At 35.5% G+C, this 17,950-nt stretch overlaps 1 protein-coding gene across 1 annotated transcript in view; it reads right to left on the bottom strand.

The window, feature by feature from the left end:
- The window catches only part of PRTG (protogenin), a 119,263-nt gene that overhangs the window by 48,882 nt on the left and 52,431 nt on the right, over nt 1–17,950 (bottom strand). Inside the window, exons 3-10 of the mRNA XM_055319580.1 lie at nt 11,484–11,628; nt 10,356–10,489; nt 8,812–8,949; nt 8,378–8,536; nt 7,429–7,588; nt 6,403–6,650; nt 4,204–4,368; nt 352–657 (exon numbers count right to left, since the gene is read on the bottom strand). Coding sequence (XP_055175555.1) covers nt 352–657; nt 4,204–4,368; nt 6,403–6,650; nt 7,429–7,588; nt 8,378–8,536; nt 8,812–8,949; nt 10,356–10,489; nt 11,484–11,628 — 1,455 coding nt within the window. The remainder of the gene's footprint in view (nt 1–351; nt 658–4,203; nt 4,369–6,402; nt 6,651–7,428; nt 7,589–8,377; nt 8,537–8,811; nt 8,950–10,355; nt 10,490–11,483; nt 11,629–17,950) is intronic.

Genomic DNA, 17,950 nt, shown 5'->3' with positions numbered 1-17,950 from the left:
ACTTCCTAGCCTTATGGTCTATTAAACTGATGATTTTTAAAAAATGTATGGCAATAATATTAATTAGGTCTCTATTAACATGTAGCTTTCAATAATTCAGTTTGATTTGGACTCGCCCATCTATGAAGAATTTACTAAGCAAACTAACAGAGTAACCAGAAGTTTTATACACTATCGAGCTCTGTGTCAAAAGGCACTATGCAACAAAAAGTTTAAAATTATTTTCAGTTAAGGCCTGATCGATGGAATATTTTCATTCACAAAACACCATTTAAATATAACTTAGATTTTTAAAAAGGAAATTTTTTAAAAAATAAAACTATTCTTCTTCAATTATGTTTACAAATTTACCTTTCACACTTGTAGCTTTGGGTGTCCTATGTGAAGTCCACACGGACGACTCTCCAAGCCCCACTTTGGTGGCAGCAGTAATCCGTACCAGGTAGACACTATCAGGTTTCAGGCCCTCCAGAAGGTACTCATGGGTGGTCCCCGGGAGCTCCAGAACTTGGATGGAATTCTCAGTACTCAGGCGGAAGGACAGGCGATAGAGGACTACCTGGCCCCGCCGATATTTGGCTGGGATTGGTAGCCAGGAAATGAGAATATCGGTGGGACTTCTACTTGTTAAACTAATTTCAGGAGGTCTCAGGGGCACTAGTCATACAAGAAAACAGGTTGTTTATGAATATTTAGAATCAAAACTGTCAATCAGCACACCAGTATTTACTGAATTCTCTTATGAGCAACACATAACATAATAAAGGAAAGATACTTTCTGCCCTAGCAGTGGTTTTTAGGCAAGTAGATCACAAACCAGAAAAAGGAAGGAAAAATAATGAAGGAGGACAAGCACAGAGAACCAAAGACAGCAAAGTGTCCCTAAAAGTAAAAGCCCAAGTCCTCACTGTGGCTTCATACAAAGCCCTATGTACCAATATGATTGATTCCTCACAGATTCTGTTTCTTTTCTAAGATTTTATATATTCACTTGAGACAGAGGGATAGAGAGAGAGAGAGAGCATGAGCAGGGGGAGAAGAAGAGGGAGGAGAAGCAGACTCCCCACTGAGCTGGGAGCCCAATGTGGGGCTTGATTCCAGAATCATGAGAACACAACTTGAGCTGAAGGCATAGACCCAACCATCTGAGTCACTCTCTGCCCTTCCTCACTGATACCGTGCCCCAATCTCCTACTGCTTTCCACTTGTTTCTTCCACCCCTTAGCAATGTCCATTTTCTCTGCCAAGCATGCACTTCTCCCAGTCACCTGCCCAGAAGGCTCCCTCACTTTCATTTCCTTCAGGTTTTCATTGAAATGTCACCTACTCAGGAAGCCTTTCTTGGGAGACTGTCTCAAGTCTCAAACCTTCCCAACATTTCATACTCCCTTTCTCTGCTTTTTCCCCAGTCTCCTAGATACTTATCACTATCTGACACAGCATATAATTACATAATGGACTCTTTATCTTGTTTATTGTTCCTCTGCCTCCTCTCCTGCTAGAAAGTGAGCTCCATGAAATCAGGAACAATTTTTTGTCTTTTTTGGTCACTACTAAAGAGCAAATAACCCATAGCAGGTACTCAATGAATGAAATAATAGGTGGAAAAGAGAAAATCAATTTATTAAACATTTCTGAGTCCTTGATGTGTATGAGCTTGTGAATTCTCACAGAAACCAAAGGAAGTACCAGGATCACTTCTACTTTATAGTTGAGGAAACTGAGGTACAATGAGGTCAAATCACTTGACCAAGGTCACACAGGTCATTACTGAAGGAGCACATGTAGGCAGACTAAACAAAGTCCATATTCTTATCCCCTCTTCTTTACTAGTTCTTATATAACAATACTTCTTCTATCACAGGGCTATATAGGGGTTAAATGAGATAATGGAGAGAAAGTTTTTAGAACAGGCAGGGGCAAGCCCTCCAGTATTAGTTGTATCTGTGGCACACTACTATGCCCCTGCGGAGACCCACATAGCTCAACCTGAAAGTATGGGTTTAGGAAATGGAGGGAAACTGGTGTAGAAATATGAAAAGCAGTCTCAAAAGTCTCTATGTTATTCAGAAAACAAAATGAAACTTCATTAAATAAAAAAGTTACAGAGTAAGAAAAGGTTTAAAGAAAAAAGACTTTGAGATCATAACTCAAATTGGCAAGCTTTAACAAGTAGCCTGCTATGGTTAGACTTCTTTTCTTCAAGGATATAGGGAGGAATACACCACAAACAACCCCCACAAACCCCAAAACAACACCCCCCCAGCCTGTGTTTCACCTTAGATATGCATGTCAAAGGTTAATTAACTGTGATGAGAACTCGAGAGCTCATAAGTACTGTGATTTACTCTAAAATAGAACAGACCCTTAAATGAAAACTGAATTTGGAATTTAGCATCCAGATCAGCATTTTTTTTTCATTTAATCAAACTCTGAATTTATAAACATCTAAATAAGTATCACAATAGAAATGACAGTTAAGAAATCTGGGACCAGGGATGCCTGGGTGGCTCAGTGGTTGGGCACCTGCCTTCAGCTCAGGTCATGATCCCGGGGTCCAGGATCGAGTCCCACATCCGTCTCCCTGCAAGGAGCTGCTTCTCCCTCTGCCTATATCTATGTCTCTCTTTTACAGTCTGTGTCTCTCATGAATAAATAAAGAAATCTTAAAAAAAAAAAGAGAGAGAGAGAGAGAGATCTGGGACCAAATGAACAAAGAAAATGATGTGGAAATCATTTACATAAAAATGTTCTGAGGGGCACCTGGGTGGTTCAGTTGATTAAGCATCTGCCTTCAGCTCAAGTCATGAACTCAGGGTCTTGGATCAAGCCCCATATCTGACTCCGTGCTCAGTGGGGAGCCTGCTTTTCCCTCTCCCTCTGCCCCTCCCCTTACTCTCTCTGGTTCTCACTCTCTCTCTCAAATAAATTTTAAAAATATTAAAAATATGTTTTGAAAATTAAGGGTAGGTTATTTTGTGAGGATGAGAAAACATTAATAAAAGAAGAACTGTATAATTAAGCATTAAATTATTCCCTTTACACAGTGAAGGGTACAAAAATGGGTCTACTAGAGAGCCCCTGGAGAAAGAGAGAAAGATGACAAATCAGAAGAGAATCAGTCTCAAGGGCGGCCCCGGTGGCGCAGCGGTTTGGCGCCGCCTGCAGCCTGGGGTGTGATCCTGGAGATCCGGGATCGAGTCCCACACATCGGGCTCCCTGCCTGGAGCCTGCTTCTCCCTCTGCCTGTGTCTCTGCCTCTCTCTCTGTGTCTATGAATAAATAAATAAAATCTTTAAAAAAAAAAAAAGAAAATCAGTCTCAAGATTTTCTTAATGGATGGGATTTCCCACCATTACAAGAATATATGGAGGTATGCCCTCAAAAAGGACAACTCAACTTCCAACCCATGGCCAGTTAACAAACTGAACAACTATTACCTTCTTCCTTAAGCAGAATAAACATACCTAAAAACAAACTAACTGTTGAACTTTTAAGAATTTTTTTAACTGACAGTTTATTAAATTTCAAAAACTCCCAGGTTCAGAAGTCCAAGACCTCTGACCTCTGGTTATTATATACACTCAATATATTTACTCATTATATTTATATTTAGTCATGCTTAGAAAATTTCACATTTTGTTCTACTCACAAACACTACAATGTTGAAAAAATATTTTTTTAAAAGTCAATGTATTTACCATTTAAACTAGGAAACTTGAAGAAATAGAGTAATATAAGAATTTTATTAAAATTTATGTTATACAGGGGCACCTGGGTGGCTCAGCAGTTAAGTGCCTGCCTTTGGCCCAGGGCATGATACTGGAGTCCTGGGATCAAGTGCCAAATCAGGCTCCCTGCATGGAGCCAGTCTCTCTCTCTCTCTGCTTATGTCTCTGCTTCTCTCTCTCTGTCTCTCATGAATAAATAAATAAAAATCTTAAAAAAAGTCATTAAAAATAAAATAAATAAAATTTATGTTATACATTATAAGTTATAAAGACTCTTTACCCTTACACTACTGTCAAAAGTTAGAGTCAAATTTGAAATGGCAAACTAGCCTGCTGGTTACTATACCTGTTTTGATTATATTTTTAACCAAAAAAGAGGATATTTTTTCTAATTTAAAACACTTTTACTGATTGAAATGGATTAAACATATTAATGTTCATACTTAAAATAACCTACACTGTGTTTTCTTACCGTCCTCTAAAGTATTCTGTGTCACATGGTCAGACATCTGGCTGGCTCCCATTGGCATATATGCCACAATATAGAAAGTATAATTGCTGGCAGGTTCTAAGTCATCAATAATATAATGAGTTGTGTCATTTCCGATGACTACTTGATACTCTTCATTATTTAAACCTAGATTAAAGAATCAATGTTTAAAAATTATGAATATTAGAAATAAAATTAACAGGATCAATTTCTCTTACTATGAAACGCCCATCCTCCTGTCTAACCTTTGTTATCTTTTGTGACCCTTTAAAAAAATGTGAGTAGGAAGGACTTTATTTTCTAAAAGTAACTATGTCTTGCTACAAATTAGTAGTTTGAATACTTCCCTGGTAAATCAAATAGAAAATAATCTCTTCCCAACTTGTTTTAGTATCTAGTCAAAACCTGCAACAGAGACAATGTATGGCAGTAACAGCAACAGAGCTTAACACTACCGAACTCTGTAGTTTGTAACAGTGTAAATTTTACTTGCTTAAACTCACAGCTTCTTTTTTCTTTTAAACATAAAAGGAGAGACAGTAGGGAATGTAATGGCTTTACTCTTTATAAAAACAAAACAAACCAAAAGTTGTCCTGCAAAAGATCTCATTTTGGCTCTAGAGATTCTATTAAATTTGACTGACACAAGTTCTTTTTATTTATGCTAAAAGCAAAAGAACTAGGAGGCATAGAATGTGCTTCAAGACACTTTGTTCCACAATGAACTTTTTTTTTTCAAAGAGGAAAAAAAAATTCTCAGCAATTCTTAATAAAATATGCATGGCAAGGTATAGAAAAGAATTTGTCTTTGTGGTATTTAATTCCTACAGAGCAAATCTGTAAAGGGGAACAAGAGCACTGGCAGCTACTGTGCTTTGCGAACAATTCACAGTAAATGCATGTCAACTTAATCAAAACTCTCTAAGGATGAAGGCCCTTCTCCCCACACTGGATTTATAAACAAAACAGAAGGCAAATTCCACTATTAAGTTTTCCCACATTTCTGAATTAACTTGATAGCATTTTAATTAGACAAGATTACACCCATTTCACAACAGACTGGCTAATGGCTCGTTAATTAGGAACTGCATAGTACGATTTCTGACCTACCAAACAAGGTCCTTGAGTTCGAATTAAAAAGCCTTGTTCTGTCCTTGAATAGGACCACTGAGCCGCATGTGGAGGCTCTAATGAAATGACCATAATAGCGAACAAGAGTGGTCTCCACCAAAACCAGCATTCCTTTTACCTTCCTAAATCACTAAGAAGGGAATTAACATACTCCAACATGCTCAGTTAGACTTTCATTCTTCTTGCTAACACAACCCCTGATTTAAATTCAAAATATTCCTTTTCAAAATACTACTTCAAAGTACAAAAAACAAACAACAACAAACCACCTGTTTCTATGGACAATCATACCATTGTTTTTGGATGTTTGTTTTAATATCTATTGCATAAAATCTAGACTGAGTATACAACTAAAATTTGCGAACTTCTATGGTTTCCATGAGAGATTCGTAGAGAAATCTCTAGGATTTATAAGTAGTTTTTCCTTTCCCTCTAATTTTTTTTCTTTTTTTGCCAAAAGAAAATACTAGGGCAAGAAAGATTGAAAAAAAAAAGTAGTTAATAGTTCTGAATAAAAATTTTTAAGACTGCTCAATTTTCAGAGAGTTCTCAAATGTTTTCAGGAAACATTCAAAACATACAAAATCAACTTATGGGGATCTGATAATGTTTACTTCTCCCCCTTAAAAATAACATGCTATAGTGATCATAATTCATATTATTTTACAAAGCAGTTGCAGCATTTTTCTTATGTAACTACATACTTAAATTGGTATATTGAGTTTTAGCTAAAGAATTTATATCTTGGCTGGAAAGAAATTCATTACTCCACCACTCTAATTTTTAGCAGGCAGAGATGGGACTTATTTCTAAACAGAAAAATCTTAAGCTATACTTATATATACAAAGTGTACAATAACAACAGACTATAGTAATATAATACAATAATAAAAACATTTAGCAAAAGTTGATATGCAGGTGATAGATTATTAAAAGAGATAAATGCCATAGAAGTATAAAAATATTTCCTGGATTATGTAAGATGTCATTCATACTGAAATTATTGACAGCAAGTAACAGTGAAAAATAAATACTTCTCAAATTTCTTACCTTCTGCTTTCATGTAATGCACAGAATAAGCGATGACTTTGTCTGAATTATAAAGTGGCCTCTCCCAAGCTAAAAGAATTGCTGAACTTGACATGGTTTCAGCATGCACGTTGTATGGAGCACTGGGTCTGTCCTCTGACATTACTACGGTTAGTCTGGCTCTAGATAGAATAGATCCTTGGCTGTTCTCAGCCATGCACTGATAAATAGCATCATCTTCAGGAATAATCTGGTTAATTACCAATTTACTAGGAAAGAAAAAAATATTTTTATAAAAAACTCTAAGAATGATGTAAAAATTGATGTAAAAAAATTGCTAAGTTCACTCTCATTTTAAGTGACAAAAGTTACTAAAAACAAAATGTGTAATCAACCCTACTGAAAAATCTATGCGTTATTTAAAATTACTCTTATTTTCTGAGTCCAATTAAGTAATAGTGATATTCAAACCCTGTTTGCTTTAGGTGAGAGACTAATTTCTTTTTTAACATTTGGCTTTTATAAGAGAGTATATTACTCTGTAATAGTGTCTAATTTATATAATATTACAATGTTACAAAAATTCAGGTCAACAAAAAATTTTAAAGTTTTGTTAAGCATGACAATGTTATTAGAAGGTTCACATTTATACTAATAAAAATGAGTTCTTAAAATCATTAAGTTTCAGGTGTGGAAAAATTCCTAGAGAGTTGAATATTTCCTTCTAATTTTCTCATTTTATGGAAGAAGGAACTGAGACCCAAAAGGATGAATATGCTTGTTAATAACTTAGCTATTGGCTTATCAGGACTAGAGCCCATGTCTGGGGAACTGTCCAACATTTATTTAATTATAACCTACCACTTCCACAATCCACATATGAAATACAAAAGGATCTGTGGTGTGCTGATGTTATAATCTTAATTTCTTGTTTATTTTAATTTTAAATACCAAGATAATTTAGATATTTAATATTATAATCAGTTCACATAACAATTATTAAAGCCATTAAATTATCTAAAATAGTAGCAAAGTGACATAGCCTACCTGTTGTACATTTTAATTCTACCATTTGAATGTATCTTCCTCCCGTTTTTCAGCCATGACATTTTGGGTGAGGGGATTCCTTCTGCTTGACATACAAACCGAGCAGTACCAGCTCGAGGCCTTGTTAAACTTTCTGGCCATTCAACAAATGAAGGAGGAGCTGTTTTTAAAGAAAAAAGAAAAAAAACTCTGTGTCCCCAACAGGAATGATACAGAGTCAAGGAAGAGTATAGCAAATGACTTAAGTCTCATCCTTGAAAATATTTAACATTCTGAGCCTTTATCTATGCTCTACACATCTTTCCAGATGCCTTCTCTTGGCATTGATCATTTAGATGTCCATTCCCCCAGGGTTTTCCCTATTGAGACCCTCTGTGTAAACACACTAAAAATATGATACTATAATCCTACTTAACTAAGCCCAATAATATATAGCCACTTGTGAATGCATACAATCAACAGATTAAAATTTTAGATTGGTGAACGGGTATGTGGCTTTGTGGGTAAGAAAGACCGTAAAAGAGATGCTTAAATAAGACGGAACATAATGGTATGCAGGCAAACATGTTAGTGACTTTAGAATAATAATTACATTTTAAAAAATAATTTATTTATTTATTCATGAGAGACACAGAGAGAGAGAGAGAGAAGCAGAGACACAGGCAGAGGGAGAAGCAGACTCCATGCAGAGAGCCTGACATGGGACTCAAACCCGGGTCTCCAGGATCATGCCCTGGGCTGAAGGCGATGCTAAACCCAGAGCCACCCAGGCTGCCCTGATAATTTCATTTTAACATAGGGCTTTAATTTTCTCCTAAAATTCATTGTTGGATTACAATATTTCTCATATCAATGCTACAAAATTCAATAAAGGTAGAAGCTATGAATGAGGTAAAAGAACAAAAGCTAAATACAAGATTCTCCTGAATGCAGAATGAAATAAACATACCCAATACAGTCAAAGTTGCCATGGCAACTGTAAAGTTGCGTGTGCCTGGGGTAGTGGCCCGACAAACATACACTCCAGCGTGTTGCAGCTTGACATCAGATATCATGAGATTACCATTTCCAAGTACACGAGTATTAAAGACATCAATGGATTTGTGATCTATTTCCAAGAGAATACTTTAGTTAAAATAATGTAGCATATAAAAAAATAATAATGTAGCATATGATCTAAAATTATGTCAAAAGATCACTATCTAATCATTTCATGAAAAGTATAAAATTTTCATACAAAAACCTTTCCTCTACACACTGAAATGCTAAAAAGTTAAAAGCCACTTATATAGGAAACATGTGTTTTGTATATAAAATAAACATTTTATCAGTTTCATTAGAATGAACTAAGTTCAAAGACTTTTTTTCCCTGAGAAAACTTACCAAGGCGGCTCCAAGAAATGATTGGTTTGGGATTTCCTGTGGCCACGCATTCCAAAACAACAGTCTGATGAAGAGACGTTGTTATGTTCTGTGGGCCTGCTATAATGGTTGGTGTGTAGAAGGAATTAGACTCTTTAGCTTTGAGGAGGAAAAGACACAATATGAAAATAAATTACAAATAAGATATAATAAGTGAAACAAGTTAAAATATCCTTAAGTTATTCACTTTAAAAATAACTTGAGATATAACTCACAATAATATATAACTCACCATTTTAAGTAAGTCAATGATTTTTAGCATTTTCAGAGTTGTACAACTATTACCACAATCAATTTTAGAACATTTCCATCACCCCAAAGAGAAACATCATACCCATTAGCAATCTCCTCTCCCCACAGCCAGACAAACACTAATCTTTCTGTCTCTCCAGTTTTGCCTATCCTAGACATTTCATAACAAAGGAACCATGTATTATATGGTCTTTTGTGACTGGCTTCTTTTCACTAAGCATAACGTTTTCAAGATTCTTCTACGTTGCAACATGTATCAGTATGTCATTTCTTTTTATTGAGTAATAATAACAGAATAGTATTTAATTACATGGATAGGACACATTTTATTTATCCATTCTTCAGTTGATGGACATTTAGGTTGTTTCCATATCATTCACTTTTAATTGAGGCTCAAACATTCACTTAATCCTTTTGGTAATCTTGTTAAGAATTTATATGACAGTAGGTAGGAGTGCTTCTGTCTTTAATCTTTCATACCAGGAAACTAACAGATACTACCTGATATTAAAACACAGTATTAAAAATGTAATTTCAGTTTTTCAATACTTTCCAAAGAGATTTTTTAACCTTCAAGGATCTTTTGGGGATCTTGTAAAAAATAAACATTCATATGAAGTTCAACAATGTCTTTAGTCCAGATTTTCTTCCACTATATTCAAGTAAATGTAAATTGTTTAAAAATTAAAATAAAAAACTAGCATCTATGTACAATTCCATTTTAATAAGTATCTCTTTCTTCATATTCATCTCTTTAGCTAGTTTCCCTTCTAACTACATTCATGTATAGCAAAATATAGAAAATTATGTTAACGTGAACAATGATAATTTCTGGGTATTGGAATTGGGAATATTTTTAAACTTCTATCTATGCTTTTTTACATTGTTTAAATGTAAAAATTTTTATTTTTTTTACTTTTATAGATATCACTCTTTATAATAAGCATGTATCATTTTTATAAATGCAAATTATAATTTTTCTTAAAACAACAAACAAAACAAAATACCAAACTGGAAGAAAATATATCTTTATTCACAAAACAAATATTCATTCTTCCTTAAAACATGTTGACATAACATAAAACAAGCTGGCCTATGAAAGAAAAAAGTGGTGCCTAACAGGGATTAAAAAAAAATGACCATTTCCAACTAGATTACAACAATCTAACTGAAATTAAAATACCATTTTATGACATACAGAAGAAAAATTAATAGCTGGGCCAATAAAAATTGAAATCACTCCTGTGTGGTACCTGGAATCACTGTTAGAGAGGCTTCCACACTTTTACGTCTGTGGGCTATAGTAGCAGCGACACAACGATAATTTCCAGCATCTTTTTGACCAACATCATAGATCTGTAATACTCCTGTTGGTAGGGCAGCTATCCTGTTATGAGAAGAAAGATGATTAACTTCTTTGTAGTAGATTTTATACCTTAGTTTAGCATGTATTCTATAATTAATATATTCAACCTTTTTAGAGTGCCATATGTAATACATTAAAGACCATTTGAAATATTAGCTTGATTCAACTGTTTTCATTTGGGTCACTACAGCTCTCCAAAACACACATAACTATGCAGTAGGTGGTTCATGAAATCTTCCAGTCCAATTTTATACACAGTTACATTTGCCATTATAGCTATATAACTGGTGGTCCAGAGCTTCGTATAATTTTTCCAAATCCCGATTTCTTGTCCATTAATACAGATGTATTCTCCAAAATACACTTAGATGTATGTTTAAAAAAAACCCAAAAAACAAAAAACACTTTCTTGAATAACGTCTTCCATCTCAGTACCTGACCATTTTGAAATGATTTTTACCTACTTTGGAATACTGCTACGTATTAGGACAGAAATCAAACTTTATGAAGTTGCCAGTAAGTTCTTGATCCTTAAACCTCAACACCTTCAGAGCACTAGGGATGTGTTTGCGTGTGTGTATGTGTGTGTGTGTGTGTGTGTGTGTGTGTAGCTGAGAGGAGACTGAAGTGGAAGGTGGAGAGAGAGTGGGCAGCTACCAGAGCACATGAGAAATCCTGCTATTGCCAGCAGTAAAGATCTAATTTGGTTTCCTAAATCCTTGGTCTACAAAGCAGGTGCTCAGGTGGTCCTCTGGTTGTAAACAATGTTTGAGGAAAGCAATAAAGTAGTAAAATAGGGTATCTGAATTTTGATCTAAACCAAAAAACGGAAATTATTCCCCATGTGCCAGAGACATCATGATGATCTAATTCTTTCCCTAAGTTTGAAATGTCTTTAAGAAGTTGGTAATAGCTAATGTAAATGAAAATAAACTCCATGATGGTCTTTCGGCCTATAAGTCTCCTGACACCTTCAAACTCCTGCATTATCTCCAAAGACAAAAGCTGCATTTACCTGTCCATAGTTACAGGTAGAGTTGTCCGATTTAATTCCCATGTTATGACTGCAGGAGGGTTTGAGGAAATCTTGCATGCAAATCTAGCAACTCCACCTTCTTGGACCTCAGTAGAAATTGGTTGAACTTCAAATGCAGAAATAGCTATAAGATAAAGTTTGACAAATTTAGAATAAGTACAGGTACTATTATACTATACTATACTTGGAAATAATATCATGATAGATATTATTTACCAGACTTGAACTCCAAGTTCACCAGCCCAGACATAAGACCAACCCAACTTAACTAGTACAAAGATAATTTAGGCAATAATTTTGGAAAAACCACTGACAGTTGCCTAGCTCAGGGAATCTGGTCTTTCTCAGGATGAAATTCTAAATAAGTTATTTAGAACCTATTTGGAGAAAATAAATTAACACAATAAACAATAATGGAATGTAATCACATACCTTTTTTGTGTGGTACAAGCTACAAATCCTGCCATATTTCAGAGAAGAGGGAAATTGAGAAAGAAAGATTAGACAAGTAAAAACCATTTATAGGGATTGGTTTTGAATTAAGTTTTGAAGACTCAGTTGGGATTTAGATAGAAGGGGAAAAGAAGACATTCTAGGTGAAGGGAATAAAGTTAAAGCAAGCACAGAAGAAACATGTAGCCTATGTTCACAGGATTTTAAGGAAACAGCCAGGACTAACTACTGTAGAATATTTCAGAATAAGAGACCATGGAAAAGTAGAAAAAGAATAGAGATAAAGCAGATTTGTGCTATGGCACAAATTAAGACATCACTGAAATATTTGAGGAAAGGACAATAGTAGTCCTGATAATAACAATGTTTGGGAGAAATCAATCAGGCATGGATACACACGATAGAGTGAGAAAAGGAGAGCCTTAAGTCAAAAGACCAGCAGGCTGTTTAAATAGGAATGACAGAACTGGGTGGTGGCAGTGAGAATGGTGAGATTCTACAGATATCTCAATGGAAATAAAGACTTGGTTCTCCCTGGACACAGATATGTCGCTCTGTTTGGAGTCAAATGAGGTTGGTATTGATGGAGCTGAATGAGAAAGGAGAGAACGAAGACAAATGGTGTATGTGCCTGATGAATAAAAGGTAGAAGACTCAAGAGACTATTTTTAGACTCATGTATTTCCCACGTGGAGATAAATCTTGAAGTGTTGATATTTCTAGAGAGAATTCTTCTTTCTCATTCTAGGCACACCTCCAGGAGCTAGTCATCAGTGTCCATGCTTTTATATTTTGATAGAGCCCAGACTCTAGGTAACACTGTGGTTTTCCTTCCCTCTACTGTCTTTCAGAATAAAGAAAGGGCCTCAATGATGGTCTTACTCCTCCTCCACAGACTCCAGTTCAAAAACTTCATATGGCTTTACCGTTTATCAACAAAGTGAGAAGTTACAAAGAAAAGCAGAGGGAATAAGGTCTACATGACTTATGCTTCGTTAGACTGGGAAGGGTAAAAAGTGACAGAAGATGACACTTCTGCCTTAGACTTAGCTTCATCAATCTGTAAATACATCCTAAGACTTTAAAGGTATAGGACAAAGCCAGTGAATAATGGTGAAAATATTTGTAGGAGCATCTACTTCCAAAAAACAAAGTAGGGGTAGAGTAATACTTTATGTGTATGTAACTAAAAATTTCTGCTTCCTCAAGAACAGTGGTTCTCAAACTATCGTCAGTGGATAACAAAGTCAAAACCATTTTCACAATCACCATCATCTGCCTTTTTCACTCTTATTTTTCAAGTGTACAGTGTTTTCTACAAACTACATGATGGATGATACTGCAACAGACTTAATGCAGAAGGAGATATGCCAGATTTATGAAGCATTAATTTCTCTTATTGATCCTCTATTTACTTTGTTCATGTTTGAAGGTGTGAGTTTTAGTTCTGGTTGTCATTCCTAATCTGACCTATATTCAATTTACAGACTTCAAAGTGGGAAATTTATCTTATTCTCCAGTCTTTACCACTCTAGACCAAAATATCTAATATAGTGTAATTTTTCTTCATAAAGCAGTTGTTTCTTCAGCCCTATCTATCTCACTTCTTCCATCACCCCAATAAATCAAGCACCTGACTCAGTATGTTTTATCTCCTATCTCTTTCTCATCTCTGACTTCTCTCCATCCCTAATAGTCCCCTCTTCGATCCAGGTCTCTATCCTCTCCTGCCAGAAGTCTAGTAGGCACCTCTTCGGTGGTATCTCGCCTACCAGCAAAGTTACCTCCAGAGTGATAGTCAAAAAATAAAATTTTATTTGTGTGGCTGATTAATTAGTCTCTGCAAATTAATTACTCTCTTGCCTCAATCACTTACAGTTATGTTCCATGAGCCCTGAACTACTTATAATTCTCTGAATATACCATGATATTTCACACCCGTAAGCATTATATGAGCATATCCTTCTCTCTCAAATATCCTAGGTCCCTCTGTCCACCTGGTGAAATCTTACCATTTATTTTTTAGCACCTAGTTTGCTTGTCCCAATCTTTGGGCTGATCCTTTTCTCTACAAATTCTGTACACTACAGACCCCCACTGCTACTTTTATCCCACAGAATTATAACCACTCCTTCACATTTTTTCCTCCCCTTCCACAGTATGAGCTCCTTAAAGGCTAGTAATGGGTCACATTCTTTGCAGGATCCCTTAAGATAGTAAATGGCACAGACTCGGCGCTAAAACATTTGTTGAACTTACAAACTTTTTCCTCCAATTATATTAGGTCTTTAAACACAGTAACTAGAAATGTGGGGAGTTTCCCAGGTACAAATATTTCTCATCTTAAGAGGAGAATAATGTTTTTTAGTATTATTTTTTTGTTTGCTAAAATTCCAAATGGTCCTCAATATTTCAGTGGCATTATCTTTAGAGACAAAAATCTGGTCCCTCACTATTAAAGGATTTTTATGAAGATTAAATAAACCAGTAATTGAGGGCCCTTTATATGACTTTAAAAATAAATGTAATTATTGAGAATAAAGATAATCACTTTTGCCTTGAGTAATTTCCTTCTAACCACTTAGGCACCTGAGTGTTGTTTTCTAAAACCATAAACTTCATCTAACCAATTAAACAAAATCATCTTTCTGAACCTTTTCTTTTCTTTTTTTTGAGAAGCTTCCTGCTCCTCCCCATCCCCTTGCCAGATGCATAAATTTATGAAACCTCTAAAATTTTTATTTTGAAAATGGAACTAACTTTGCATTTTGGGTCAAATGTACTAGAACTTTGGAGTCAGAAAACTCCAAGACATAAGAGGTAAATGGATACATCCTCTGACCCAGTAAGGGTATTTCTTTTGGGGACAGGGGAAAGGACAACTATTGAGATATAATCATGGGGCACCTGGGTGGCTCAGTGTTTGAGTGTCTGCCTTTGCCTCAAGGTGTGATTCCCAGGGTCCTGGAATCCAGTCCCACATCAAGCTTCCTGCAGGGAGCCTGCTTCTCCCTCTACCTATGTCTCTGCCTCTCTCTCTGTATCTCTCATGAATAAATAAAATCTTTAAAAAAGAGATATAATCACATAGCATATAATTCATATCCTGTACAATTCACTCATTTAAAGAGTACAATTCAATGGGTTTTTTTTGTATATTCAGAGTCTGCAACCATCTTCATAATCTATTTTAGAATAATTCCATCATTCCAAAAACAAACTCCATATCCTCTAGTTACCATTCCCGAATGTGCCCATCCCCTACCCAACTCCAGTCCCAGGCAATCACTAATATAGTTTCTTTCCTCCCTCCACAGCTTTGCTGGGTTGAGAATGACAAATAACATTGTGTACAACATGATTATTTGATACATGTATATACAGGGAAATAATTACAAAAAGGTTAGTTAGTTAACACATCCAACAAGTAAGGTATTTCTTTATCTCACTCTGGTTCTCAGCAAGGTCTCAAGCAAGTATAAAGATTTTTTTAATCCCTCAAATACCTTTATATTTAGCATTTTTATTTTCTCGTCTCTTGAAAATTCAACCTGCTTGCAAAATCATTTTTCCTAAAGAAGACCAAGCCAGATACCCCTTGAGGCTCTCCTCAGTGCCTCTGAGACTAAAGAAAAAAAGGCATTTATGATTCAACAAATAAAATTAAGTTGCCATCCTTCTGTCCATAACTCCTCCATCTGGATACCAACCCCATTCTCTTTCCTCACCTCGGGGAACCTGATGTATCTGCCAGTTATCTCTCTCTCTCTCTCTCTCTCTCTTTCCTGCATATTCAAATTCTTCTTCTAGATCCTTCCCTCAGCAGATAAAAGTGATTTTCTCCAAACCTCAAAATACAAGAACAAAACTTCAGACCTCTTTTTATGGTATGTTATCCCTCTAGCAGCTATCTACCTTCTCTCTTCCCCATGGCATTAAAACTTTTCTAAAAAGTAGTTCATTCTAGTTGCCTCCCTTTCTTCCTCTCTGACTTTATACTTTATACTTCTTCCCCTATTATCTTATTGAAACAGTGTCAATGACATTGCACACTCTTATTTCTTACACACTTTCTTATCTATTTCTCTGATTCCTCCTTCCAGTTTCCCTTTTCAAGGGCACTCCCTCCTCCTCTGCTCTTCCTTCCAAAGATTCTTTCTTTTCCCTCCAGACTATTTTTTGGGTTACCTTATCCACATTCAGTTTTCAATGACATCCATCTCTTGCTGTTGATGCCCTAAAATACATCTCCAGCTTAGGTCACCAGCCCCAGAACATCATACTCCTGGCTCCAATGTGCTACTGCACATCTTCACCTGCACCTTCACCTTATAAAAGGTACTTCCAACTCAACAAGTCCAAAATGAAATCATTTTATTTTCTCCAAGCCTGTGTCTTTACTTGTTTGTCACATGACTATCCAGATACTCACCTGAGCTAGACACTGTTAACTCCTTCTTCTGCACTCTCATTCACTTGTTCCCACTGATCTTAACTCCTAAACACATGTCAAGTCCACTCCTGTCTTCCTCTCCCAATGTCTCTCACTGGAATCACTATAAAAGTCTCTTATCTGGTCTTCTTATTCCCATTTGTTTTCTTCCACACTTCAAAAACAACCTCTAAAATACACAAGTATTGGATATAGCTGTACAGGGCTCCCAAGCTGCTTCTGTCTATTAATTCAAAGGCTTCCATAGGTCAACCCATTACTGCTAAAACCAAAAAAGGAATAATCTCACAAAAAATGTGATTCCGATTTTAAATGTCAAAAAGCACTGTGCCTTAGCAACCCCTCCTTCTAAGTCTTTAAACTGCTTAGCCTCATTATAAGTAAAATTGAATGTATATATCCTTGCTACATCAAAAGGAACAAATAGCTTTCTTTATGCCAACTACATATTTTTCATTCTTCTTGGCTGAATACATTCTCAATAAACAGGTTTATTTTTTTGCAAAAAGAAAAAGTATTTTGACATCAATTACTCCAAATAGTTTATATGGTAAACATGAAGCAGTATTTAAAAAGTCACTCAAGTATATTTTAAAAACACTTAATATCTCTATTAGAGATATACAGTATAACTATGACACAAGCATTTAGTTTCACAAGTCACACAATATCAATCCCATTATCTGTATAATCACATCATTCATTTAGGTTGTGGTTTACTCATGCTGGCAGGCTTTAAGTGATACAATTATTCATAAATAATGGGCCAGATTAACTATCTCCCCAGCCCAGAAATGGATCTTAATTATATTAACTTTTGAAAAAATTTAGGCTAAAGTAACTTCTTCTAAGTTTATTCATTCAATAAATATTCATTGTCTAGTATATTCCAGGTGTCAAGGATTCAATAATGAACAAAACTAACAGAGGTGCTACCCTCAGGAATCTTTGTCTAGTGATACAGAAAGGCATTTAACTAAATTACTATGCAAGCATGTAACTTCAAACTGTGACAAGTGCTTTCAAGAAAAAATACTGAGTATTATGAAAAAACATAATAATGTGGTTATAATAATGATAGAAAAACAATAGCTTAACATATTTTATTGCCAGGCAGTGCTTTAAGTGTATTATATTTTCCAATTTATTTAAATTACACAACTATTATTACCCCAAATTTCAACTGAAGAAATTGAAGCACAAGGAAATTAAGCACCTTACTATAAGTTCTGCAGCTAGTGAGTAGTGAGGCTGGGATCTAAATCCAGGCAATCTCCAGAGACTCTATATGAATTCTCTCATGAGTAAAAGTTTGAGATCCCCAAGCTCCTGTTGAAGATAAAAATTTCTGGTTCTACATTCAAGTAACTCTACTGCTCTGGTACAAGTTAATATGCATTGACTTTCCAGTTGGATAAGAATATGTGTTAAAATCCTAAATTTCAGGATACTTGGGTGGCTCGGTGGTTGAGCATCTACCTTTGGCTCTGGTTGTGATCCTGGGGTCCTGGGATCAAGTCCCCCTCAGGCTCCCTGCAGG

This window comes from Nyctereutes procyonoides, unplaced genomic scaffold (assembly GCF_905146905.1).
Source record: "Nyctereutes procyonoides isolate TBG_1078 unplaced genomic scaffold, NYPRO_anot_genome, whole genome shotgun sequence".
Classification (NCBI taxonomy): Eukaryota; Metazoa; Chordata; class Mammalia; order Carnivora; family Canidae; genus Nyctereutes; species Nyctereutes procyonoides.
Note: the sequence above shows the minus strand (reverse complement) of the source record. Positions and strands in the feature narration are given on the sequence as shown.